Source organism: Pundamilia nyererei, unplaced genomic scaffold (genome assembly GCF_000239375.1).
Source record: "Pundamilia nyererei isolate P.nyererei 1_Seehausen unplaced genomic scaffold, PunNye1.0 scaffold00026, whole genome shotgun sequence".
Lineage (NCBI taxonomy): Eukaryota > Metazoa > Chordata > Actinopteri > Cichliformes > Cichlidae > Pundamilia > Pundamilia nyererei.
This window is the reverse complement of record NW_005187427.1, coordinates 2,548,903-2,574,204: the sequence shown is the minus strand read 5'-3', so window position 1 is coordinate 2,574,204 and position 25,302 is coordinate 2,548,903. Positions and strand designations below refer to the sequence as shown.

Sequence of the window (25,302 nt, the reverse complement as noted above, 5' to 3'; positions counted from 1 at the left end):
TGGGATTGACAGATTTCCGACTGCGCGAATGCACCACCGCTTTGCCATCCATGCATTCAGTCCTGTCTGTGGTGGTACCTGCTGGCTGCTTAACTTAGCTAGCAGTCTTACCTATCAGTTCAGGAGTAACAAAAAAATGAACGCGAGAGAAAATGATTTTTATTTTGTTTCCCTCTCGATGTGTCGTCGTGTTTTAAGGAAAAGATGAAGACCATCCACTTGGTTTTAGTATTTTAGCCGTTAGAGCATTTTTTTTTTCTGAATCCGTTTTGCGTGTAACTGGAAGTGGAAAAGACAAAGAGAAAAAGAGCTTTCCAATAGCTAGAATGGTTTGGGCCTAAAAAGAAGACAAGAGGTAAGGATGCCAACTTTGATGGAAGACGTTAGTTGGTGTTTTACTGCATTAGAGGGTATCTGATATTTGAAGTGAACGCTAATTAGAATTTCGCCAAAAAAAATCAGTAGCTTCAGGGCTAGCTAGCCTAGCCTTAATACGCTACTAGCAGGGTCCGGCTAGCTAACGTTATGCTAAAGCAGATATGCAGGTAGTCGTGTAGGTAGCGTGCTAGCCAGTTGCTAATGATTTGGTTAGACATTGTACCTGCTTTGGTGTTCTGGTGGAAGGAGACTTTAATTATTCGATGGATGGGAAGGGTAGATGTTACTTTTATACGTTTCTATGCAAGGAAGTAGGGGAAAATATCGCGGTGATAGGAGTAATGTTTTTGTTCCTGTCATGGCAGCTAACAGGTCATGACGACTGATGTTTGTGTTTATCCGTGGCTGACATAACTTGTACACCTAAGTTTGCTCTTACAGACGGCGGCATAACTATATGATACTACACGTGCAAATGATAAACATACTATGTTTCCTTTGCATTTGAAATACAGACTATTCGCTCTCCATTAAAAAGCATCTGGGGAATCAAACAATGGGACATAAGTGCTACTTGTTTGTACTTTCTGTGCTAGTTTATGGTCGTTTTAGGTAATCATTGGCTCTTGATACTCGTTATTTTTCGCACAGTGACGACGAGCATAAAGTTTTAGGTTCGTATCCTCCTCCTTTATTGTATTACTAACTCCTAGTGCCACTCCTTGCTGTGTCCAGTCAAAGTCTTTATTTGCATGGAAAATCAACACTGGGGAGAAGGGCAGCACAGTTAATCCGAATGTATGCTTTGGTTGAGCGAAGGATCAGCTGATGTGCTTTTCTAGGAAGCCATTTTACGTGCCATAGTTAGGGGGGAAGGGCCAGAAAATGCGTGATAAGTCCAGAGTTCCTCTTAACACTTGTCACGGGTAGTTCATGCACGCATGTGGAGGGATGGGCTTGACGCATGGAGACAAGGAAAGTGCAACCAACTGACTTATTATGGTTGGCTGCACTTAGTCGGGAGGGGGGACGAGTTCATGCCCTAAGGTCATGAACTCGTTCACGGCAGGTAGCTGTGAACCGGCTCAGCAACTTTAGTCAGATGGTGGATGGAGCAAAAGCTGTACTTGAACTGTGGTTGCAGTTGTTGATTTGTTGTTATGTAGACATAACAGGAGTGTTGATATTGCAGTCGGATTCAATTATGTCAGAGAAAAAACTCTCTTCCCCCCCCCCCATACAGTGGAGTGAGCTGCAGTACTTGGCTGGTTTAGGACAACTGCTGTTTTATATTCAATAATTTTCTGAAAATGCCAGGCAATAGTGCAGTCTGAAACTCCAGCTTCCACTCTAGAAGATAAACAAATAGTAAATAAAGTTGGGGTTTTTATAGCAAAAAAATGGACCTTTGAGAGGTGATTATACACTATGACTAGACTACATTACAGGCAGCTTTTAACAAATAATGAGTTTATTGCATTAGTAAATTACACCTCATGTCTCACCGACGTGGTGATTTTCCTCTGGTACAAGGCTAAAACCTCTTCTGTGTGCGCTGTTAAGTAGTTTAACTACAGTGTAGCCCTTGGTTTGCGCTCTTACTGTATTTTAATACACAGAAGGTCACCCACTTGTTTGACTATACAATTGAAATACTCTTAGTAGCAGCTTGAAACATAATGCCATCACCAGGCTTGCTTGAAGAGCTGTGTTGATGGCAGTAAGTTAGAAAGCTGAACTGAAGTGTTGGAGCTACTTCAAAGGTTGTAGACGGAAAATTAATCCAGGTAAAACATGCTATTTTAAACTGTTAAAAATAGCTCATATATGTGTCATGCCTTTGTTTTTAAATGAAAGTGTTGAGCAGAGAGATAAGGTTGATGCATGTGACTGTACATTGTCTGGATGTGATAGTCTTTGTTTTGGGTTTCCGGACACCGAAGCACCAAAGAAAACCTTAAGCATACTTGACATTCAACTGAGGCTAGATGACTTCTAGATACCAGCTTTGTTAGTTTAAAAGAATCTTTAAAAAGGGGGGAAAGGGTTCCTGGAGCAGCGATGTAAACACCTTGTTGGCAGTAATGTGTAAATGTGCTACTGGTGACGCGGCTTACTGTGAAATCCTCTTCACTTCCTGTTTGGGTTTTGCTGTGAGGCTTCAGTTTAACAGTTTCCCCTGTGGCCAAGGCGAAGGGCACACATTCAGTCGAGATGTTATGCGACTTGTTTGTCCGTTCCAGACAGAGCAGTGCATGCATGTTTTCTTTGGCTTTGGCACACCTATTGTACATTCCTGATGTACTCCACTGTTGTTTTGCTGGCTGGATATTTGGGAAGTGAGCAATGTCTAGTTTCAGACTGTTCAACTGCAGCCCATTGTACACAATTTCAAATCTGAGCACCTACATTTGAGGAAAATTAATCCAAAGCTTAGAATTTCCTCTTTAGCCACAATTTTAAAGAGAAAAGCTATTCTTCTGTTGATGATAGAAATGGTTTTAAGGTGTTGCGCTTGTCTGGTTTATGCATTGTGCAGATGTTACAGCTTTTTAGCATTTACCTTTTCCTCTTTAACCTGACCCAAAGTACAAGTTAATTGTGTGGTCAGCTAAGGTTTGTAAGTTTCATAATCAAATCTTATTTCCTGTACAAAGAGAAGCTTGTTGAGAGTAACTTGTTTGAAGGCTCTTTCTGAGTCTGCCAGCTTAATTAGCCCGAATCTAATCAGACATCAGCAGCTCTCTTTTTATCCCCCAGTACTGTTGCTCACGCAGCAGAGAAATATGCTGCTCACTGTGTCCTGACCTCATGCATCTGTTCTTCAGCTTTTGTTCTCAGCGATGCGAGTTAAACTCTCATGTGGCTTTACAGTCCTGTGAAGGTGAAGCTCATTAAGGCCATTTCATTTCACAGATCTGGCATAGATTGGTGCTGTGAGATACTGCTTTATAATACTATTTTTAAAGTGGAACGATAATAGCCTCAGTCTTTTTCGGTGGCAGCAGTAATATGTCTCATAGTAGTGAAATTCATTGCCACAGTATGTTCTTCTTGTTTTGTTTTAAGCAGGATAAGTGCTTTGAAGGAAATAACAAATGGATTAGGAACAGAAACAGAAACAAATCCCAGAGTCAGAGGTATGAATTTATGCAATACGCAGATAAAATGTGGATTTTGTAGATTTATATTGTTAAGCGTCTTATGTGAACATTTTGCATAAATAATTGTCTACATTTTAGGGCTCAGCTGCCAGTTATTTTAATTATTGATTAATCTCATGGATTTATGTTCTTTCTTTCTTTTATAAAATGTTGAAAAGTGCTTTGTATATATTTACACCCATTTCCTTGGTGATGCTTCAAATGTTCACATCAACAAGTGTGAAACCCAAAAAAGCTGAAACCAGCACATTTTTGATTAGAAATTACGAAAATTTCCGCTCAGTGCCCTTATCAAAAATATTTGCTGATTCATTTTTCGACAGCACTTCAGTTAATTGGCTTATCATTGCAGGTTTTCACTCCTCCATTTAACCACAGCTGAGCCTTTATTCTAGCTACAAGAGAGAGTTTATTTGGATGTTTGGAGGTTAGTGACAGACATTTCAGCTTTAGATGTAGTGCAGACTTTTCTCTGAGTAATACAGCTGAGACTGATGGATGGGAAATTGTTACACAGTAGAGAGAACTGCAGTCTTGTTTGACCTTTTATTAACTTCAGGAAATCTTTGCATGTTGTTACAGTTTTAGTTTGCAAAGTGCCTGCTGTTTTAAAGGTTAAGATTTAGTTTGACTGGATAATTGTAGTTTCTTTAAGGTAAAAAATGACTAACTAAGGAATGGTTTATTCTTCGGTAGATTGTTTCATCACACTAAAGGAAGGTCTGATAGACTCAAGATGGGTAGCTAAAACCTTATGAAATGCATATTCACGAAATGGCTTCTTCTCTCTCTCTCTCTCTCCCTCTCTCTCTCTGCGGTATAATCCATGTTGCTTAAATATTATTCGTATACTGCTGCTCAGTCTGCTGAGTTAAAAATCGTACAATAGATCAGAAGCAGGTTAAAAATGAAAAACCTCTTGACAGGCTTGTGTTGTGCCTTCTGAAGAGCTTGAATGACGCAGATCCTTTGGAAATGTTGCCAAGATAACTGAGGCTTGGGTGTCATGTTCCACTAACAATGTGGCCTAAAAAGTACACTGAACATTATGTTATCTGTGTCAAACCTGCAAGTGAGAGCATTTCTTTTGTTTCTGAGTTCACGTGACAATGTTTACCTAGGTAAAATCCAAATGAGCTTTCGAGCCTGGTACTTTTTAGCTTTGTTTGTAAGAGTTACTCTAGATTTTAGAGTGTATATTTTACCTACTACTTTACTTTGCCTCCTAGATACCTAAGTTCTTTAGAAGAGCTTTAGAAAAGCTTTAGAAAATGACTACTTTAAGTGTTTTTTATCTGTTTCACAGTGCCATGAAGAGACTGATTTACCGTTTTGCTCTTGGTAAACAGCTTTACTGAATGTTAAACATAAAAAGCTCCTAAATTAATATGAGTTAATTAGCTGTGTAAATGCACAACAGTCTCAGCACTGAGCCTGTGATTGGTAAATGCTGCCAGTTCCCTCTTATTCAGATAATGCACGCCTGCTGAGTGGAGGCTTTCCAAGCAGCGAGTCAGTTCAAATGCTTCAATCCTGCTTTAATGAAAGGACATAAGCAGTTGTTTAGAGAACATGCCAATCAAGACCCGAGACTTGTTTTGATATGCTAATTGGAGCTAATGTGCAGCCACATAGAAATATTGAATTCTTTTAATTGAAGCGGGAATTTAAGATACTGCCCTCTTCAAAAATTCCTCATCTGCACTTTGATATAAAAGTCTCAAGGAAAATCAAGCCCTTTTCTTTCCTCTTGAAATGCTGATACAGAAATCTGGCTTGCAGGGTTTTCTTAATGAAAAGTATTGCATGTTTTAGTGATTGAAAGCCACTCCAGTTTTTCCCAACACTTCTTCTTAGTCTTCTTGCCCTAGCTGCATGTGATTTTTGCCTGTAGTCGTCACCAAACAGCTGGTATAGAGGGCAGGTTTGCTGCATTTGAATGGACGCTCCCTCTGGAATTCCTGCAGTCAGCAGGTTTGCTTCAAAAGCACTGGGGGTGGTAGTGGTGGTGGCACTGGCTGTCCATCTGCACCTGCTACAGAATACTTTCTGTAGAGCAATCTAAGGTGCTGTAAAGTCCTGGAAACCAGTTATGATCGATGACACTTGTAGTTTTGCTTAACCAAGACTCACTGAACATGCAATATTTATGTTTTAATATCCAAAATGAATTGATGTGCATACAGCTCATAGCTTTTAATACAAAATTAGAGCCATTTGTAATGTGCATAGTAAACCTTTTGTTAACATTTTCTACTTCATGAGCCTGGTCATTGATTAAATCCTCCCAGGGTAGTACTTTGCTTCTATTTATAAAAGTAGAGGGCATATGTAATTGCCGGAAGTGCTGAGAAATGACAGACTAACACACTGTGCTTTCAGATTCAGCATGAATGGGAAATAATTCCAGCCAGTACAGTATCTCTAAGAGCGTAAGCCTGATGATACAGACATGCAGCTGTTGGCAGGACTGTACAGCCTTGGTATCCATTGATGACTATTTATATCAGCTGTGTCTATTATAAAGTCCATCAAATGGAGTTTCCCAAAGTTTGGAGACCGGCCTTCGTTTTAATACTTTAAATAAAGCCACAAGCAAACAGCACAGCGTGCATCATTGTGTGTGGGGAAGAATTGGCACAGTCAGCATAGAATTCATGTAAAACTGTCATAATTTATGAGATTATTGAAGTTGAATTTCTCTGCAATTAAATCAAAGCACCCTCAGATAATGAGGGCAAAACCTTGTAAAGATGTGATCAAATTCAGATATATTTTTGTTGAAAGCAATAAATGAATGTTTAACACTTGTACCTAAAAGCCCGCCCTTTAATGTTCTTGATTAATGATAAACATCTGCTGAAAGTCAAGAACACAAGTGGCATCATTTTGTCAGCTTGTGTACCAGATAAAAATCCTCACAGCTTGCGGTGATGCCACACTTGTCAGCATGTTTCGTCATCATCTGAAAAAGCCTCATGTTTGTTACACCCAGCATACTGGATGCCTAAGCGCTGTGACTTTAACAGGCTGCATGGGTGCTTTGCCCTGTGCTCCAGGGCATAGTGGGGGGTGGGGGGAGGTTGTTGATGGAAAGAGCAGCTCTGATTGGCTGGGTTGTGCTGAGGGCCGTGACATCACTTGGAGGAGAGGCTTTGCGGTGTAAAATAACATCTCCTTTTATGGGAGGAGGTGGACTGTGCCATTCTCGGAGAGAGGTGAAATTTATTCCCTTTCTCGCTGTTTCTTCAGTGCCGTTTTCCTGTAGATGCTCTAATTGGCCAGCATGGCGGTTGTGGAAATCATTTCCTTAAGGCCAAGCTCATTAATTTCCTTCGCAATAATCCCCTTTTTAATTTTTCACTCCTTCTTAATTTTGTGTGTAAGAATAGGGTGTAAAAAGGTTCAGTAAGACTAGGTGATCTTTTAAGATTCCTTAAAGGTTTAATTAGTCACCCCCCTTTTTTTAAAAAAGAAAACAAAACTGTGTTTCTATTAGTGTTTCAGCAAGCTCTTCAAATTGATGGCTTGTGCTCCTTGCTTTGTTATCTCAGATTAAATTATTCCTCTGCTACTTTCTGAGGGGTTTAAAGATTAAAATCAGCCTAAAGTGCTCTCAGTCAAACATCAGGCACTCTTCTATAAAAATAGACATGAGAAATTAGGTCTCTTATCCCTAATTTATCTATTGCATTCACTCCAAACATTTAAATAGCACATATACCCTCGCATTTATTCAATATTAACCTCTTTCTTTCACCTCACTTTTCTCATTTTTCATGCATGCTTTATCTTCAAAACAGAAAGAAAAGCTGCTGCTGCTTTCTGTAGCCTTCACCTCGCATGTGACCAACCCCCGCTGTTTGCCAACATGGTATTTCCCGAGAACAAGCAGTCGCCTCCCCTCCCTAAGTCAGAATTGTCTCCACTCCAAGGAAATACACAGTACCTTCCAGTCGAGTAAAGAAACTTTAGTCACATTCTTTCAGCTGGACGCCCACAGATACATCTAGATTTGAAAAAGAGGGGTCAGGTTTTCTTGACTGGAGGTGGTTTGTGTGGAAATTCAGGCTGACAAGTCATGACGAGAATACTTCTGAATTCCTGGGAGATCCTGTGAAACCTCCTCCCCTCCTTTTTCCAATGTTTCAGTGGTTGGGGCCATGGCCTCTCAGTCAGGGTAAGAAATGCAGAGCTATTTAACTGCTTTACTCATTTCGCTTGGTGTCTGGTAAGACTAAAGCACATAACTTTATCCTATTGTGAATACTTGAATATGACAGATGAGACATGTTTGATTTGCCTTACATAATGGCTGTGTCCCAGAAGCCAGATCTTGTACTGAGTGATACTGAGAAAATCGTGGGGTTTTTTTCCCTGTTTTTTGTTTGTTTTTAAAGATGAGATCTGACTGTTATGTGGTACTTTAGAACAAGACATACGAGCTGATTCATTTAGGTACAGAGTGATCTGCCTTCAGACTTTGACCTTTTCAGTTTGGCACAGTGTTGAATGGCTACAGTAAACCTAGCTGGCCATCACACCTTCATATTAATAAATGTTCTTTAAACTTAAAACTTTTTTTCTTATTGTTAATCCATCTTATTTTATTGGAATAGGGAGCGGAGTGGCTCAAGGTTTGGATTTAGGCTTGGTAAGTCAGGAAAATGCCAATCAAAGCTCACCTATATGTGCATCTTGACTTTAAAGTAAGGTTTTACTTGTTTTGAACACAACACAAGTAAATGGTGGCTGAATTTATTCTCGATTAGTCACATTTTATTTGTATAGCTTGCACTTTTAGCTACTGATATCTGAGAAGTATATACAGTACGCTCTTTTTGGCCTAGGTCAAATTGGAAAGGAAAACCCTTTATTTTGTAAGTCATAAAATTATTCATTCAGTTTGAAAGTGAATAACAATACCTTGTGACGTGAGAGATGGGTTGATTTGGAAGAATTATGATTAACACCATCCACAGTGTTGGTTTAGTTGCTTGGACATGTTGAACACAAAACTGTTTGTGGAAAACCAGCTGTGTGTGCGGTAACAGTTTCACTTCTACAGAAATAAATCCATGCCTTTTATTTTGTGGATTTACTCTTCATTCACAATTTAAAAATCGTGATGTGTACAGAAAGGCATGGTGTTTTGCTCGAACTGTTTGTTAATCATATTTCTTAATTAAGGATCAGGGTCTTGGTTTGGTACTCCTGAGGCCTAGTTTGCGTTTAGAGGCAGGTCTAAGACTAAACTATAAACAGATTGAGTGCAGAGGCTTACCACATACGTGCCACATGGTCATATCATGTCACCAACACTTGTTTTTCATTCTTTTTTTCTGTTTGGGTACAGTGAGTACTTTCTCAGTTATTCTGAAGCCAAACTTAAGTTTTCGTGAATAGGACCATGGTAATTTCTCTGAAAGTGTGATTTTTTTTTTTATTTTTTTTTTATTTTTATTTTTTAAAGTCAATGAGATTTTTTGGGGAAGAGTCTAAAATTAAAGCGTACTACAATTATTACTAACAATTATTAGAAATGTTAGAAGTTCAACAACCAGGAGGCGCAAACAAGACAGTTGAGCCTCCTTGGCTGTTGAGTTTCTCTCGTAATACTAAAGCGTCACACCCTTTTCAAATAATAACAAATAACAGCTCAGGTAAGTTATTTGGTAGAATGGAAATGAGCTGTGTTTACAAAGGATCCTGCCTGGAGCCTTTGATCAATTAGCACTGTGGCTTAATCACACATGCAGGCCCGCACCCACATTACATCAACAAACTAATATACATATATACACACGTGTAGTACTAATACTGCTGGAGCAGATTAAAAACAACCTTTTTATCTAAGCAATCAAATGTGCATGGATGTAAATAAAGTTATGGACAGCATTTATAGCAGGAGGCCATGTTATCTGTAGATGATAATCATAGCTACTTCAGTTTTAGAAAGTTTGTCATGCAAAGTGTGTTGCTAGGATTTGGGTTTTGTATTTCCAGCCTTGGTTCTTGGCTGTGCTTTAAGTCAAGAGGTGATCATGATGTTAATGGTATGTTTCATGAAATAAAGTTGACTTAGTCGCTTCTTTATAAGTGTGGCTTAATGAACCCTAGCCATAGTGGATTAATCCCTATACCTCCTATGAGTAATGCGTCGGAGTTGTCATTACTCATAGATGTCAGGGTTGATGATATAAAACGGTTAAAGGTCGTGTTAAGAAAAAAAAAATAGATTGGTTGGGAAATTACTGTTTAGACTAACTGATGAGCTTTTCTAATAGTTCATTCAAAGCTTGACCAGCATATGGGGACAAGGTTTAGTCTGTAACACAGTTTATTTATCAATTTATTTTTTATGATTCATTAGTTCCTCGTAAGTCTCAGGTTCCAGTGTACTCTCTCGCCATTTGACTTCCCTGTGTATAAAGAATTTCCTCATCGTTGAGTCAGTTTCTCATCCACTTCTTACATTTTTTAGTCATGCTTGGGAAAGATTAGAAAGACCCTGTGTGTAGTTTTGAGAATCTACAAGGAGGCCGGATGGTTGCTGCTTAATCGCACTGTGTCAACAGCCTTACAATCATTGTTGTCACTGGCAGAGCTTGAAGCTGTCGACTTAAACCGGGAGGCGACACGCCTGGATGACAGCGTGCTTGTTTCTATTTTCAAACCTCTGTAGTTGCTTTCTGTTAAACAAAGTGCACAGCAGAGGGAAGTCACATTTGTTTTTTTGGCTCACTGCACCTATGAGGTGCCTGATTTCTCCTCTACCAGAGCATTTTTGGTAATGTTTTAGAATGGCTCTGAGTTGTTATCGTGATAATGTGTACATGGATATATTACATGTCGCAATGATGTTTGTCTCACTGGTGTCAATCCATACATCCGATCAGAGGGGTATTGCCCTTATGACTTTCTCCTCATCTGATTAAATAACACACATTATGTTCAGAAGGAAAACACAGACTACGGGGTGTGTTTATTTATCTGTAGGGGACCCAGTGAGTTCCAGCTAGTTTCATTGCAGATAATTACAGTCTATTTTAACTTTGTCATTCATTGCAAGCAAACATCCAGCACACAGTCCACCCAAAATTACCAATATTTTAAAAGCAATCAGGTTCTTGCATGTTACGAAAAAAATTTGTGATTTGATTGCTCTTAAATGTGGCCCAATCTTTCATTTTAGTCACACAGTCTGCAATAAACACATTTACTTTCCGTGACTTTATTTAACACATTTAGTCATAACACTGGAAAAGCCTGACAGTTTTTTGTTGTTGTTGTTGTTTTTTTGTTTTTTCAAATTAAGTGAGCTTTTGAGTTTGGTAAGTTTAGTAAGATACAAACTCGTTTTATAAAAAAAAAAAAAAAGTGTTCTGAGACTGTTATAGATGTTATGAGACATGACAAAAAGCTGTTTTAGGTGATTAATAATTTTGGGATGGCATCTCGCTTGGGTTAAGGTCAGGACGACATGCTCATCTTTGTTTTCTTATGCTTTTGAGTTGTCGCCTTGTTGCATTCATTATCCTTTCCTAAGCTTTAGGTCATGGACACAGTGTACTTTCTAAACCATCCATCAGTAGTTGTAAAGTATCTAGGCTCTGAGGTAGCAACTTGGCCAAAACCATCATGCTCTGTCCACTGTGCCTCGCTATAGTTGTGCATCTTTCCCAGAAAATTACATTTTTGTCTCATTTATTATCCCATAAGGATTATTTTATTGAAGAGATTTTTTTTTTTTAATCAATGGTATACCTTTCTTATTCAGTGGTGCTTTTTTAACCTTATTATATATTTATCGTCAAGGCATTGCTCACAACACCAAGTCTTTAAGAGGGAAACCTGCAAATTAGTTTTGGGTGATTTCCCTCCCCCTTGTTTAGGAAGAACCGATAGCAGGTGGAGGAAGAGGTTAAACTGTACTACTTGATCTACTATACTGTGCTCCCCAACCAAAAGAAATGCAGCTTTCGCTCAGAGAGAAATGCTTTCAAGTTTATTTTCAGCTTCCAGCATGAAGAGAAAACAAACTAGTGCTAACTGAAACCCTTGATCGCATACAACAATGAATGGTTTAACGTATTGTAATTAGTGACTGCAAGTAGGCACTGAACCACTAACCTTTGTGTCTGTTTTGTATATGTTGGGGTGTGTTGGTTTTTTTTTTTTTTTTTTTGTTTTTTTAAATTAACAGAGATGTGTACTTAAAACAGTAATGGGGCAGGTTGAGTTGAATTTGCAGGTAATACCGGTAGTGTTTTTATTGAATACATTAAGAGGAAAATAAGCTAAACTGTTGACGTAATTGTCAAACGCTTGGTGATCAAGCTGACCATCTTCGACATCTGAGATCCATCAGTGCAACATTTGCTTTTTGAGATGCTGTTAGAAAAGAAGTTAAATTGTTTTTGATAACCTTCTCAAAGTTTTTATTTACTTTTTTTTTAAACATGTTAGTGGTTCAGTCAGATTGATTTGTACCCTTTGGATTTACCCAGATCTCAATCATAAATAACAAAGTGCTCGCAAACGTTTCCTGCAACTGTTGATGTTTTGAGATAAAAAGTATGTAAACTGCAGCCTTCTCACTGTGTGAAAACATTGAATTGGTAGTTTCAGCTGGGGGCAAATTGTGCTGACCATCTGTACAAGGAGATTATTTGCAGATGAAGTAGGGTACTGCACAGTGTCTAGACTAGGCTAAGCTTATTAGAACCTACTTTCTCCACAGGTCACAACTTCCCCTGTTTATGATACGTGTGGGATTTCACTAATGACAGTTATGTTTGTGCTAACAATGAGTCAAAGCAGAGCACAGCGGTAGTGTGATCTTTCTCAATAGTTGTTGTGACTTTATTGTTTTTTTGTTTTTTAAATGGTAAAGGGTAAAACAGAAGAGAGAAAACTGACCATTTCTATTTTTCCAAGCTGACTTTTTAACAAGACTATATGTTTGCTTAATTCTTCCGCACTTGTCTCCGAGATCTCATTTTCATAATATACTGCCCCTGCAGGCATCCGTGTTCAGCAAAGACATACTCTGTTTGTTTATTATTTCTTCTCATTATGTTACCTTGTTATTCTTCTGTGTTGATAGCAACATGAACCGTGAGGACCGGAATGTGCTCCGAATGAAAGAACGAGAAAGGCGAAATCAAGAAATCCAGCAGGGAGGAGGAGAGGCCTTCCCAGCAAATTCCCCTCTCTTCCCCGAACCCTACAAAGTGGTAAGTTTGTTCAACTCACGTTCACTTTATCTGGCACCTAAGTGGTTAGTAATATTAAGGGAGTCTGTAACAGTGACTGGAAATGCAAGGTGTCAGACTGTGCATAATAATAATCAGTTCCTGCAAATTAAGCAATTACAATGTGGGAAATTCCTGCACACTATTACAGCGATCTAGTATTCAGCACAACACTGCTGTTTCGGAAAGTCTTGCTAGCTTAAACAAGCACGTTCCTAGAGCTAAACTATTTAGAAATGTAGATTTACATCAACTGAAATGTTAATCTGGATCGTCAGGCAGGTAACACTGTTACTAAGGTGAACTATAGCCCAAAAGCAAGTTTAAGGCTATTCTTCTCAGTATGTATCAGTGAAACTGAGCTGAATTACAAGTTGGAGGAGAAACACATTGAGGCCTGAAGTCTATAGTTTTTCTCAGAAGTGTTGTTGTCCGCCCAAAACAAATCCCCCCCCTGTGGCAAGCATTTAAGGGGAATGAATTCTGACATGTGAATGTCAAGCTTTGTGGTGAGAATAGTACATAATATCAGAAGCTTTTGTGGCAATGCAAATTAGTCATGACTTTTTTTTTTAAACACGTCTTTGGTTATGTGAAGATGAGTGTTTAGCTTCAGGCTCCTTTCTTATGGTAGTTCCCACCAAGTGTATTTATACTGAAGAAAATGAACTGAATTAATCTTGTTTACTTCACGTGTGATAAAAAAGCAAGATATGCTCAGAAAGTGAAGATCCAGCTTCACTGAAAGTAGATGGAACACCAGCAACATCGATTTCAAGAGGAAATTGGTAGGTTTGTGTGCAGTGTTTGTTCTAATCATAATTATGGCTTAAAAGCACAAATGTTTCTACAAAGATTTGAGGTTTGAGTTACATACTTGTCAGATAGTTGTGAGCAGTTCACCAACTCTGCACTAAATACAGCACAGTTTGAAAACACCTGGCTTTGGTTAGCTTTTTGGCATTACAGTTGTTGAAAGCAAACTAAAGACCAGAAAACATGCCTCCTCTTTGCAGAGCTTCCTCTTGTGCTTGCAGACACACATAGATGTAGGCCAGCCAGCTTCAGGCTCCTGCCCGGCCAATATAATTGTAAAGAGGATTTGAGTTCTCTGTACTGGTCTAATCTTTGCCACTAACCAGATTTGAGCAGATGTAAGTGGCTTCTCTCTTTAGCTCGAGCTGGCCATCAAAGAGGCAGTGAGGAATGTGTTCTGACAGGTTGGGAATTGAAAAGCCACCAGAGGTAAGTGAGGAGTGTTTTGGGCCACAACAAAGATAAAAAAGCTGACATTAAAGATGGAAAACTCCTTGACCTTTACAAAGGAAGAAGCTTTTCACCCTTGTACATTGTGATCTGCTGTTTTCACACACTTGATACTATGTTTAAGAACAAGATGGTGTTCAGTCTTTGCAGTATCAGAGCAGAATCTTGGAACAAGCAAACTGCTTAAGTCTGTCCAATAGAGTTTTCTCTACTTGTGCGAGTCTTATATAAGCTTTAGTTTGACTTTTCTCTCCTCTGTCATGCTCCACTAAGTGGAAGTTTAGTGTTCTGTATTAAAGGCCATGTGTGCACGCAGCTGCAGCTGTGCCCTCCCAGATGTAGACCAGCACAGCAGTAACATTTTTATGGCATAGAGTTCACGCACTCTCTCAGCGGCACAGAATAAAAGCTTATCTATGAAGCCGCATATTGTTTTTCATGTTCTTTTCACTTAGAAAGGCTCCTTAAAAAATAAAAATAAAAATCAGGGATCCCTCAAATTATATGACGGGGTAGGTGCTTTCACCCTAACGGTACCAGGATATAATTGGACCCGAAAAAGCCAAAGTGACTCAGCAAATTAAAAATCTATTAAGACCATTTGTCTGCATCGAAAAATAGGCAAATTAAATGTGTGTCAGATTAAAAACAAAAACTTGTGGCTGTTATTATCAGATATCACAAAATGGCAGAAGAAATGTTGAAGAGATGGCAATCAGCAGCTTGTTCTTTGTAGCTTGTTATTGTTGAAGTGTGAATGATTGAAGTTATTTATTTCAGCTTTAAAGACCGTACTGCTGCAGGACTAAGTGTTTTTGTCACACAGGAACCAAAAGGTGAAAAGTGTTCCTGTGGTCATCTTGGAGGTTTCCTCTGAAAGTTTCAGCAGTTGAACAACCACTATACACCATTGTTTATCAAGAAAAAAAAAAAAGCTTTGACAGAGTTACAATCTGAAGGTTTTCCTCTCAGAAATTTCCTCAGTTAAACATAACGCAACAATGGTGTGTTATGTGAAAGCAACAGTGCAGTTGTTCAAAACAAAACAGCCTAAAACAAAATCGAAACCAACAGCCATTAAGAAAAATAGGTGATACCTAGCTGCGCATATGTGAGCCAGGCAGCGCAGACCGGAGGTAGTGGAGTGCACGTTATGACCAAGCTAAGTTACATTTCCTGCTGCAGATAACGGCTAGTATTTCTTCACCCTCGGTGTGACTCTGTCAAACAAAACTGAAGCGTGAGGCTACGTGTGAAACTGGATACTCTACACAGACTTTTGTCACGGGCTGATTGCAAACAGGTCGGCTGGAACTCGTGGCCTTACAGTGATTGATTATCTTCTGTGGTGGGTGTCTGGGCAGAGCGTAACTGTGTTCGCAGATGGGTTTGGACAGATCTGGGCTCAGTCTGAAAAAGTGAACTTTGTGTTTAGGCCTCTCACTGCGCCTCTGTTTTTGGTTGAGCGCCTTTACCTCAAATGTTGAACAACTTCTCTTTTCTCTGCTTTCCCTCTTTTCACTCGTGTTCTCCACAATAATTATTCTTTTTTGTTTGTTTGTCTCTGCTTCACTCTGCAGGTGAGCAAGGAAGATAAACTGTCCAGCCGTATTCAGAGCATGCTGGGCAACTACGACGAAATGAAAGAGCCAATTGGTGACACCATTCCAAAACTTAATAGTAAACCATCCAACAGCTCGTCTTCCTCTGAGGAGAAGTCGGGTCCACCTTTGTTTGGTGGGGACCAGCGGTGTGGCGGCAGCAGCCAGAGCAGTAAGTGGACCCCTGTTGGCCCCGCAGCGGGCGGATCTTCATCCCAGTCCCAGAAACGCTCAGGACTCCAGGGCGGGCACAGCAGCCAGAGGAGCAACGGAGGCGGCAGCAGCAACAGTAGCCAGAGAGGGGAGGTGCGGGAAAAAAAGTCAAGTAAACACAGCGGAGGTTCCGATCACTCGAAGTCACATATGTCAAGTCCGGCAAAGGGCTCTCTAAGTTCCTCCAGTAGTCACTCGCGGAGCTCTTTGTCTGCTGAGCAGCATCACAACAAGGACCGCTACCGCTCAAAGTCACCGCGAGACAGAGAGGCCAACTGGGACTCACCTTCACGGGTTCACACGTCCTTCCCCAGTGGACAGCACTCAAGTCAGGCCTTTCCCCCATCTCTCATGTCCAAGCCCAGCACAATGCTGCAAAAACCAACAGCCTATGTGCGGCCTATGGATGGCCAGGAAACAGCAGAACCTAAGAGTTCGCAAGCGGAAAGCTACACTGGACAGTCGCATAGCAGCACTGTGGGAGAGATGAAGTCCAAGCTTGCCAAACTTAAGATCCCTTCCCAACCTGTAGAGGTAAGACCTGCGTCTCAATCTCATGCTGTTGTGAACCTGGTATGTTGACTATTTAAAGAATGTGCTCTTTGTTTGTATATCACCTCAAGAGCAGCTTTTTGAAGTCTCTCTTAAGGCAGATGCCTTTTTGAATGTTGCATGCTGTGATCATTCCTTCATTTTCTCTTAGACCTTGACTCAAAACAAGAGGTGTCCCTCTGGTGTAACCCTGATTGTACATTAGAAACGACCTACCAACGGCTTGTGTAGAATTTATAGCTTACTATGTCAGAGAAGTGGCATGTGTTTGATTTAATGATGTAATGATTACGTTGAAGGACCTCTCAGCTTGTTACACATGGTCTGAATGAACTCCTAGTTCTCAGAAAATGCCTATAGGATGACTAATAGGGCTCAAAATGGAAGCCACCTCACACATGCTGTACTGAGATCGTGTTGTTTATACGTCTCATAAGCATGCTGTTTCTGTCTTTAGGGATCCGGTGATGCCAACTGTGTCGACGAAATTCTGAAGGTACAGACACAACTCTCATTTTCATAGAAAAGCCATCTGCTTCAAATAATTGAATGAACCATCAAGATTACTCACACCTTAAAGCTAGTTTTAATGGATTTTTTTCCTTCTCTTTTCTCTCTCTTTTTTAAATTCAGGAAATGACTCAGTCATGGCCCCCTCCTTTGACGGCCATCCACACTCCCTGTAAAACAGAGCCCTCCAAGTTTCCATTCCCCACCAAGGTCAGCAGCAGTGTCTGTTTGATTAATGTGATTGCGTTGTGATGAACTATTTCCATTTGTATGAATCAAACCTTGCATAAGACAAGAAAAGGAGGGTTTTTTGGAAGGTTACTTAATGTGATAAGTCAACTTGTTACTTACTGCTTGTATTGAATGTATCATGGTATCTTTCGCATGAATGCAAAGTCATATAATAACGCAGAGATTCATGAAAATAAGTTAACACCTCTTTTTAATTTCAGGATACTCACCCTTTTCCAAGTGGGCACAGTGAGTATTACACACACATAAAATAGTGAAGTAAAGTTAAATGCATATGTTCTAGGCTTTCAATCAATACATATAAATCTTTTTATGTGTGTTTTAGAGCGAGGCAGTTCATCAAAGAGCTCGAGTAGCCACCAAGCCAAAACTTGCGATGACCAGCCCACGTAAGTGCTTCATCTTTGAACCTTCTTTTTCTCTTTTCTTGTCAGTAGTGAGTGGAATAGTTGAACAATAAATATTTGAGTTAAGAAGCTAAAAGTAATCACAGTAACTCCAAACGACTGTGGCGACATATAAAGAATAACAAATGATTCCCGTATCTCAGTAGGTTGGAGGAAGACCTAAGGCTAAGCAGCAGTGAGGACAGTGATGGAGAACAGGACTCTGCCAAGAATGCCTCAAGGAACACATCAGCAAGGTAAACTGTAGAAAACATTTTTTAAGTCCTTAAGTTTTATCTAAGTCCTATGTTGAGACTTACTGTTTTAACTTTGAATCATTTTCCCAATCTTGAAAGAAAAACTTCACAGCTCGAGTAGCTTTCTTCTTCTTTTTCAGCCATTTTGTGTCTTGTCTTTATGTGTTAACTGCACCTTGATAACATAGTGATGCCTGAAATATAAAACCATATTTTTGCTGTACTGCTGGATGCAAAGTGTGTGTGTGTATACACACACACACACACACACACACACACACACACACACACACACACACATTTTTAAAAAAAAACTGAATATATAACAAAGCTGCTTTGAGTGTGTGGAGAAAGACAGAGAATGCAAATCTTGGGGTTTTTATGCACACCTTGTGGCTTGACAGTTAAAGCATTGAAACCTATGAACTACCCAAGGACTCTTGAGCAGCTACTACACAGGTTGCATTAATAGCCTTATGCTGACTGATTCTAAACCCTGAAAAATGCATACATAAGTATTCAGATTTTTGCTGCGGTAACGAATAATCTCAACATACACAGGTTTTTAGTGACTCGACCGTAAAATACCATTATTGATCACTTAAAATCTTTATGTGGAGGTATAGATGTTTGCTCATACACCACAATGACAATGTTTAATGCTCTCCTATTGAACAGCAATAACAGCGAAGCAGCTGAGCAATCAAGGGACGACTCCAGCAGCCATAGTGGCTCAGAGAGCAGCTCGGGCTCTGACAGCGAGAGCGAAAGCAGCACGACAGACAGCGAAGCCAACGAGCAACCACGGCCTGCCTCCCCTGAAGTAATAATTTTTCAGTTACTTTATACAGAGCTGTAATACCGCTTGGTTGATTAAGGATTGTATGAACCAGTTTTCACACTGTCCACTTCTCTTTTTGGATTGAATATTTATATGGTACTTTCTTCTAGACTCTTATATTTTGTTAGGAGTTCAATCAGTGAGACTGTTTCCTAATTCTGTGCTCCCCTCTGTGCCCCTTCAGCCTGAAAAACCCATGGCAAACAAGTGGCAGTTGGACAACTGGTTCAAGAAGGCCAAGCAGTCCTCACCTTCATCCCCATTGGACAACAATAACGTCCCACCCAAATTCAAGAAAGATGGCCGAGATAACAGCTCAGGGCGCAGCTATAGTAGCCAAGGAGGGGGGTCAAAAGATTCAGCAGCACCCACCCCAAGCAGGGACCTGCGGGCAGCCCAGAAAGGTGCAGAAGGTGGCCGTGGCCGGCAAAAGTCACCCGCACAGAGCGAGGGTGGCACAAATCCACGTATTCGAGTGGGTAAAAAGCAGCCTAAAAAATCTGAGAAGCCTCCTGTGGTAGAGGAACCAAAGGGAGGTCTGAGAGTGGAGAGTGAGCCGGCTCCAGAGATACCACCTCATCAGCCCAAAGCTGCTACGAAGGGTTCACGCAAACCAAGCAATAAAAAAGAACCCAAATCCTCGCCGAGGCCCACTACTACTCCCTCCAGCACTGCAGCCCAGCGCAAGCCCAAGGCAGCAACCAAGACTTCTCAGAAATCTCGTGAATTTGTTGACACAGACTTTTCATCATCAGACTCCGAAGGAAACGACAGCATCCCGTCCTCATCCCAGACACCCAAGTACACAGAGAGTATCAGGACACCCGTGTGCGTTTTTTCGCCTGGGGAAGAGAGAGGGCTGCTGTCTCCTCTCAGTGACCCCGAGGACCGCTACCCTGCAAGACAGCCTCAGCAGCAAGTTTTATTAGTCAAGATAGGTTAGTCGAAACTGCTCGCAAGTCTTGTAAAAAGTCCAGAGAATATGTCAAGGTGTAGTGGGCACTGAACCAAAGGGATTTCTTTACTTTGAACCAAATTAAGCATACCCTACCCTTTTCCTTCCTGTTTCCCATAGATCTCAGCTTGCTGTCCAGAATCCCAGGGCGGCCCTACAAGGAACCTGCAGAGATAAAAGTGGAGAGGGAAGACTCTCTCGACAGGGACAGCAAAGACTTCAGCAAACAGAGCTCTGAGAAAAGCTCGAGCAAGGCCAAGAGGAAACACAAGGTAGAGCAAATTTCAGTGCTCTTTGTAAGAAATACATTGTATTTCTACTTGAAAGCAAAGTAAAATAGAAAAGCTTGTTATTGAGTATCCCTTTCACTTATTAAGGTCCCCCCCCCCCGTATAGCATCTCTTGGAATAGCACACAGACAGATTTCCATTAAAGCAAGAAAGTGCATTTGAGCCAAAGAACAATTGACTACATTCTGGTTGAGATCCAGACCTGGATTTAGCGCTGTTAGATGACTGTGCATTTTACTTTAATCATAGCCACACAACTACCAAAGATGGAGAATTAAAATCTTTGTGACTGGATATTTTGGAATGCAACAGTCATTTAGGATAACAGTGAGCTGGCATAGTTGAGCTATACCTGCATGAGTTGGCGTCTTCCGATAATAATTGGAGGCGTGTAACCTATTATTAAATCTGACTTTTTCTTTAATGCACCCTGCTTTTTATTTTTCTCTCTCATCTTTCTTTAGACTAATGAGGAAGGCACAAAGCCAGAGACCAAGCGGATCAAGCTAGAGGATAAATCTACATCCCATCATAAAAGCAGCAGTAAAGAGTGAGTAATCTTAGCTTTTGTCCTGAATATTATTACCAGTAAACCCTCTGTAAGCCAGGAGCCTAATGTGACAGTAGTAGTTAATTTTGCCTTTTCCGATAATCACACAAAAGACAAAATAAACCCTGTAAATTCTAATGAGCATCATAACAGCTTAATGTAGTGAGTTTATTATATCTGAGCCCCTTCAAGCTGTACCTGTTTGCCATTATGCTCCATATCTGCATTCTTTGTTTATAATTACATGAAATGTTAATATTTAACTTTTTAGTTTTAATGTTTTATGTTGAGCCTAGTTTGACACAATGCATAATGAAATACTGATTTAAATCCCACTCAGTTCTAAAAGGTCTTCGGAAAAGAAAGAGGAGCCAGTCCCCTCTCCTTCCATGCGGACAATTAAGGCAGAGCATCCCAGTCGAAAGCGGACAGTCAGCCAGTCCTCCACGTCATTGTCCAGCGGGACAGGAAGTGGAAAAGAAGGGAGCCACAGCACCAAGGGCAGCTCCACCTCCAAACATAGAAAAGGAGAGGAAAAAGGGCGCAGCACACGTGACTGCAAGGTAGGCATGAGAAGCCTTTGTTATCTCTGATACCTATCAAATGTTGCAGATAGGGCAGACTTTCATCTTGCCAGTTGTGCAGTGTTTTTCCCTGAGCAATTTAAATACCAGAGCATGCATGGAGTGGGGAGGAAGTTGTCGTTGAGGGTAGAAAGGGAGTAGCCAAGGTCATGGCTTGCAGTGTGTATCTACAACTATAACATAATCACTGATTTTTGGTGGGATTGTTTTACATTTGTATAAGACCAACTTCTAACTTGTTGCGACTCTGTCCTGTTCTGCAAGTCTGTTTTTTAAAAAAAAGCTTATTTTTCCCTAAAATGTTATTTTCCCCATACTTCTCTGCAGGAGAAATCCTCAAAGGGTTGCGATAACCAGCTGGCTGTGCCCCCGCTCTCCACAGACGGCTCCAAGTCTCAGAGATCCAAGCTGGTGTTTGAGGACAGGTAAGAGGAGCTCTTTCCACTGTGGATAACCCCTCAGCGGGGCACAGAGAAAGAACTGCTGTGGGGATCTAGAGTTGCCTTTGATGCATAAAGCTGCAGGAGGTTGGGGAGGTCATGAATAGATGTGCCTGCATGCCAGAAAAGTTATGTTAATTTCCATTTTAAAAGGCTCTCTGCTGGGAATCGCTGCCTTTTTAATGCCGTGGTAACGCAACAACATAGTCTTGCTTCTTATTTTCCTACCTTTTCACTTCACATTTTGATTTAATGAGATAAGAGCTATTTCAGGAGTTAAGAGACTTTTTTTATGACATTCTTTCCAAGTTTCTACGTTTAGTGGATATAAAAAGCACGCCACAGTGTCAAGAACACTTAAATGATTTGATTTGTTAAACCTTCTCATTATTCTCTTTCAGGGTCCATTCAGCAGATCACTACTTACAGGAGGCCAAGAAACTTAAACACAATGCAGATGCACTGGTAAGAGCAAGACCCCAATGACTGGTGTAATTGAGAAGACTTTAAAACATTAAATGACATTTTCTATGGAGCTTTATGTTACATATAATAAGAGGTTTCCTTTTATGCAGAAAGTGATTTCACAGTGACTTTTTTGTGGTGACTGTGAAATTTTACTTAGTTTTCAAAGCTGCTTTTAGTTTGAGCTCTGCGTGATTTCCTTAAAAATGGTAATAAAAATGCTTTTATTACCGGGTCACTGTAGATGAGCAGGTGGATCTGTTTGGTATCTGTTATGTACACTTGCATTACAAAATAGCCATCTCTGTTGGATTATCTTATTCTTACTCAAAGTTTAATTATTTAGTTGCTGTTTTCTTCTTTTCTCTCTAAACACAAAATCAGGATCATAAGCTACATCAGCATAATATTACTTCAGTGATATGATCAGTTTATGCAATCCCAACCAGGTCATATTCAAACCATGTCACTTATCTAATGTTACTGACCAAAACCATGTCAAATTATTGTCATGTGAAGGTAGTTTGTCCTCCCAGTCTCAAAAGAGTGGGTAGTATTTAATCACTATGTGTCCTCTTTATTTATTTATTTAATTTCCTTTGCAGTTTGACCGTTTTGACAAGGCGGTTTTCTATCTGGATGCTGTGGTGTCTTTCATTGAATGTGGTAACGCGCTGGAGAAGAGCGCTCAAGAGGCAAAGTCTCCTTTCCCCATGTATGCTGAAACGGTGGAGCTTATCAAGTAAGGGCAGCCATAGCTGTGTTTATCACTGTCAGCAGAATTACACTTTAAAGGAGACCTCCACTGGTGAGAACCACTACATATGAGGACGTAGTTGTTCAAGAAAAACAAAAACAAAACCTGTATCTCTGTGCCAAAGGCCAAGCACCTCAGGGCTGCATGAGGCACAAGTTGCATAACACACCACGCTAATGGTTGATTTGCATTGTGGGTAATGTGAGCACCAGGCTTTGACAAACAAGTCTCTGCCTCTGCTGCATGGGTTTTGATACTTAGTGGATGGAGTGCTCCTTTAAAAAGTACAATATTTAAGGAGGTGCTTAATTTGCTTCAATCCTTTTCTCCTAAAAACTTGAGCTCTTGATTATCTCTGCATCCAGATACACTATGAAGTTAAAAAGCTACATGGCCCCAGATGCTACTCCAGCAGACAAGAGGCTAGCTGTGCTGTGGTGAGTACACTGAACAACATCAGGTGGTTGACTCTTGTCTTCAGCTGTCAACTCCAAGTACTCATTACCTGGCCGTGTAACTTAAACTTTCCACACATTTCAAATATTTGTTGCTTCTTTCTTTAGTTTAGATCAATATTTATCCTTTTTTGCTTCCAGCCTGCGATGCCAGTCTCTTCTCTACCTGCGGTTGTTCAAGTTGAGAAAAGACAGCGCTCTAAAATACTCTAAAACACTCACCGAACACCTAAAGGTACTTTTTATTATTAACTTTATTTCCTTGGCAGACCTTCAAAACCAAAGACGTGCAGTAAAATTCCATGAAAGACGTTTTTCTCTGTGAATATGTAACATGCTTCCTCTGTGTGTGCATAATGTTCTTCTTATTTCATTTTCCAGAACTCTTTGAGCAACACCCAAGCTCCCTCTCCTGGAATGGGAAAGTAAGTCACATCCTCTGTTACATCTTTTGATGTATAAAGTAAAGGAGAGGTTCTTATTTGCTGTTCTGTTAAGTGACTCCCAGATTCTCCCTCACAGTGCCAGGAAACTCATTGCCATGTCTGCTTATTTCTGTTTCCTGATGCAGTAAGACGGCAGGTATGCCCTCTCCAGTATCTCCCAAACTCTCACCGGGCACAGCGGGTGGCTACTCAGCAGTCAGCAGTACCAGCAGCACTAGCTCGTCTGTGACCATACCTCAGCGGATCCACCAGATGGCTGCCAGTTATGTCCAGGTCACCTCCAACTTCCTGTACGCCACCGAGGTCTGGGACCAGGCTGAGCAACTATCTAAAGAGCAAAAAGGTATACGACACAAGGATTTGCTTGTTAGTTAAAAGGAAGAGACATATGGTCTTTGTTCTGGACTTTTAAATTTATGTTTAAAAGCAAACACAGATGGGATCTAGAACTATATATCCTGAGCTGCTATTTTCTACATCTTTAATAGCTCAGCAGCAGCAGTAAGGTTTTTCATAGATGTTTGCCAGCAGTATTTGAACCCACTGTGTAAAGAGATTTGAGTATGGATCTATACAAATGGGCAGCAGGTTGGCTGATCGAGCATGCAGACCATTTTTTGTTGAATTTTTTTCCCCAGCTGCATTTTCTGACTAATTTGAAGGTTTTATTTGCCCTGGTTGCAGAAATGTTTTGGTAATGAAGTGTTTTTCCTGTCACAGGCCTTGAGATCTGTTTACCATAAAGGCAATGAGTTTGTTCGGTCTGTTTTGCTGTTATTTATTTATTTAAAGTAAAAAAGCAGATAGTTGTTTTTTTTTTTTTTTTAATGGTTAATGTACTGTTAGTTTTTGGGTTTTTTTGTGGGGGTTTTTTGTGGGGGTTTTTTTGGGCTCTTTCCAAGTTTAAAAACAGCTTTAAATAGGACTAATTTGCTATCAGACGATCTTAGCATGCCTCTTTTTCAACGTTTCTTTCCTCTCATCTCTATTTTAGAGCTTTTATATATTTTATAAATATACAGGAGTCTTGGCAATGAGCTACCAGAACACTTAGGTCGTGCCAACAGACGTGTCATTTACTAGAGCAACATTTCTTCAGATTGCACTTCTTTTTCTTATATTACTTTATAGTACATATTTTAATATAATGTGGGTGACTGTTGTGAATTGGTGCTATCTAAGCAACTTTAAAAAGAACTGAATATATTAAGATAACAGAGAGTAAATGTGTAGTTAAAGTTCTTTACAATGATGGAAAGGGGAGTTTCCCTGTTCTGACCCACTTAAGATCAAAGTGGACCGTATCTGGCCCACAATCTAACATCTGTGTTCTAGATTAATGTGCAAAAACGGATTTTATTTATCTACCTATAAATAAAATGTGTTTTCATTTTTTTTACAGATGTCAAACTGTTTTTTGAATTCGAATCATTGCAATATAGTAATAATGCAAATTTCATAGCTCGAAGTATGTTTGTGATTGACTGAACTTCTGATTTAAAAACTACTGCGTTTACAAGAAACCCTCGATCGTCCACAGCCCACACAACGTTATCGCCACAATCTAAAGATGGAAAAGTCAGCAGCATCACTAAGTGCACAATTTTCCCTAGCTGTCTGGCCAGTTTTCACCGCCGTGTGTGTGTGTGTGTGTGTGTGTGTGTGTGTGTGTGTGTGTGTGTG

At 40.2% G+C, this 25,302-nt stretch overlaps 1 protein-coding gene across 2 annotated transcripts in view; it reads left to right on the top strand.

The window, feature by feature from the left end:
- Positions 1–27: 27 nt before the first annotated feature.
- Positions 28–25,302, top strand: part of aff4 (AF4/FMR2 family, member 4) — a 27,328-nt gene continuing 2,053 nt past the window's right edge. The window contains exons 1-20 of one of the 2 annotated variants that reach the window (XM_005727769.2): positions 28–355; positions 12,652–12,781; positions 15,646–16,413; positions 16,889–16,927; positions 17,065–17,151; positions 17,394–17,421; positions 17,519–17,582; positions 17,744–17,836; positions 18,515–18,659; positions 18,862–19,615; positions 19,753–19,904; positions 20,387–20,472; positions 20,813–21,035; positions 21,384–21,481; positions 21,898–21,961; positions 22,567–22,703; positions 23,084–23,155; positions 23,315–23,408; positions 23,555–23,598; positions 23,745–23,962. In XM_005727769.2, the coding sequence (XP_005727826.1) occupies positions 12,656–12,781; positions 15,646–16,413; positions 16,889–16,927; positions 17,065–17,151; positions 17,394–17,421; positions 17,519–17,582; positions 17,744–17,836; positions 18,515–18,659; positions 18,862–19,615; positions 19,753–19,904; positions 20,387–20,472; positions 20,813–21,035; positions 21,384–21,481; positions 21,898–21,961; positions 22,567–22,703; positions 23,084–23,155; positions 23,315–23,408; positions 23,555–23,598; positions 23,745–23,962 (3,292 nt within the window). In that variant the 5' untranslated portion in view covers positions 28–355; positions 12,652–12,655. Of the gene's footprint in view, positions 356–7,476; positions 7,723–12,651; positions 12,782–15,645; positions 16,414–16,888; positions 16,928–17,064; positions 17,152–17,393; positions 17,422–17,518; positions 17,583–17,743; positions 17,837–18,514; positions 18,660–18,861; positions 19,616–19,752; positions 19,905–20,386; positions 20,473–20,812; positions 21,036–21,383; positions 21,482–21,897; positions 21,962–22,566; positions 22,704–23,083; positions 23,156–23,314; positions 23,409–23,554; positions 23,599–23,744; positions 23,963–25,302 lie in introns of those variants that run through there. The other variant, XM_005727768.1, reaches the window with a different exon arrangement.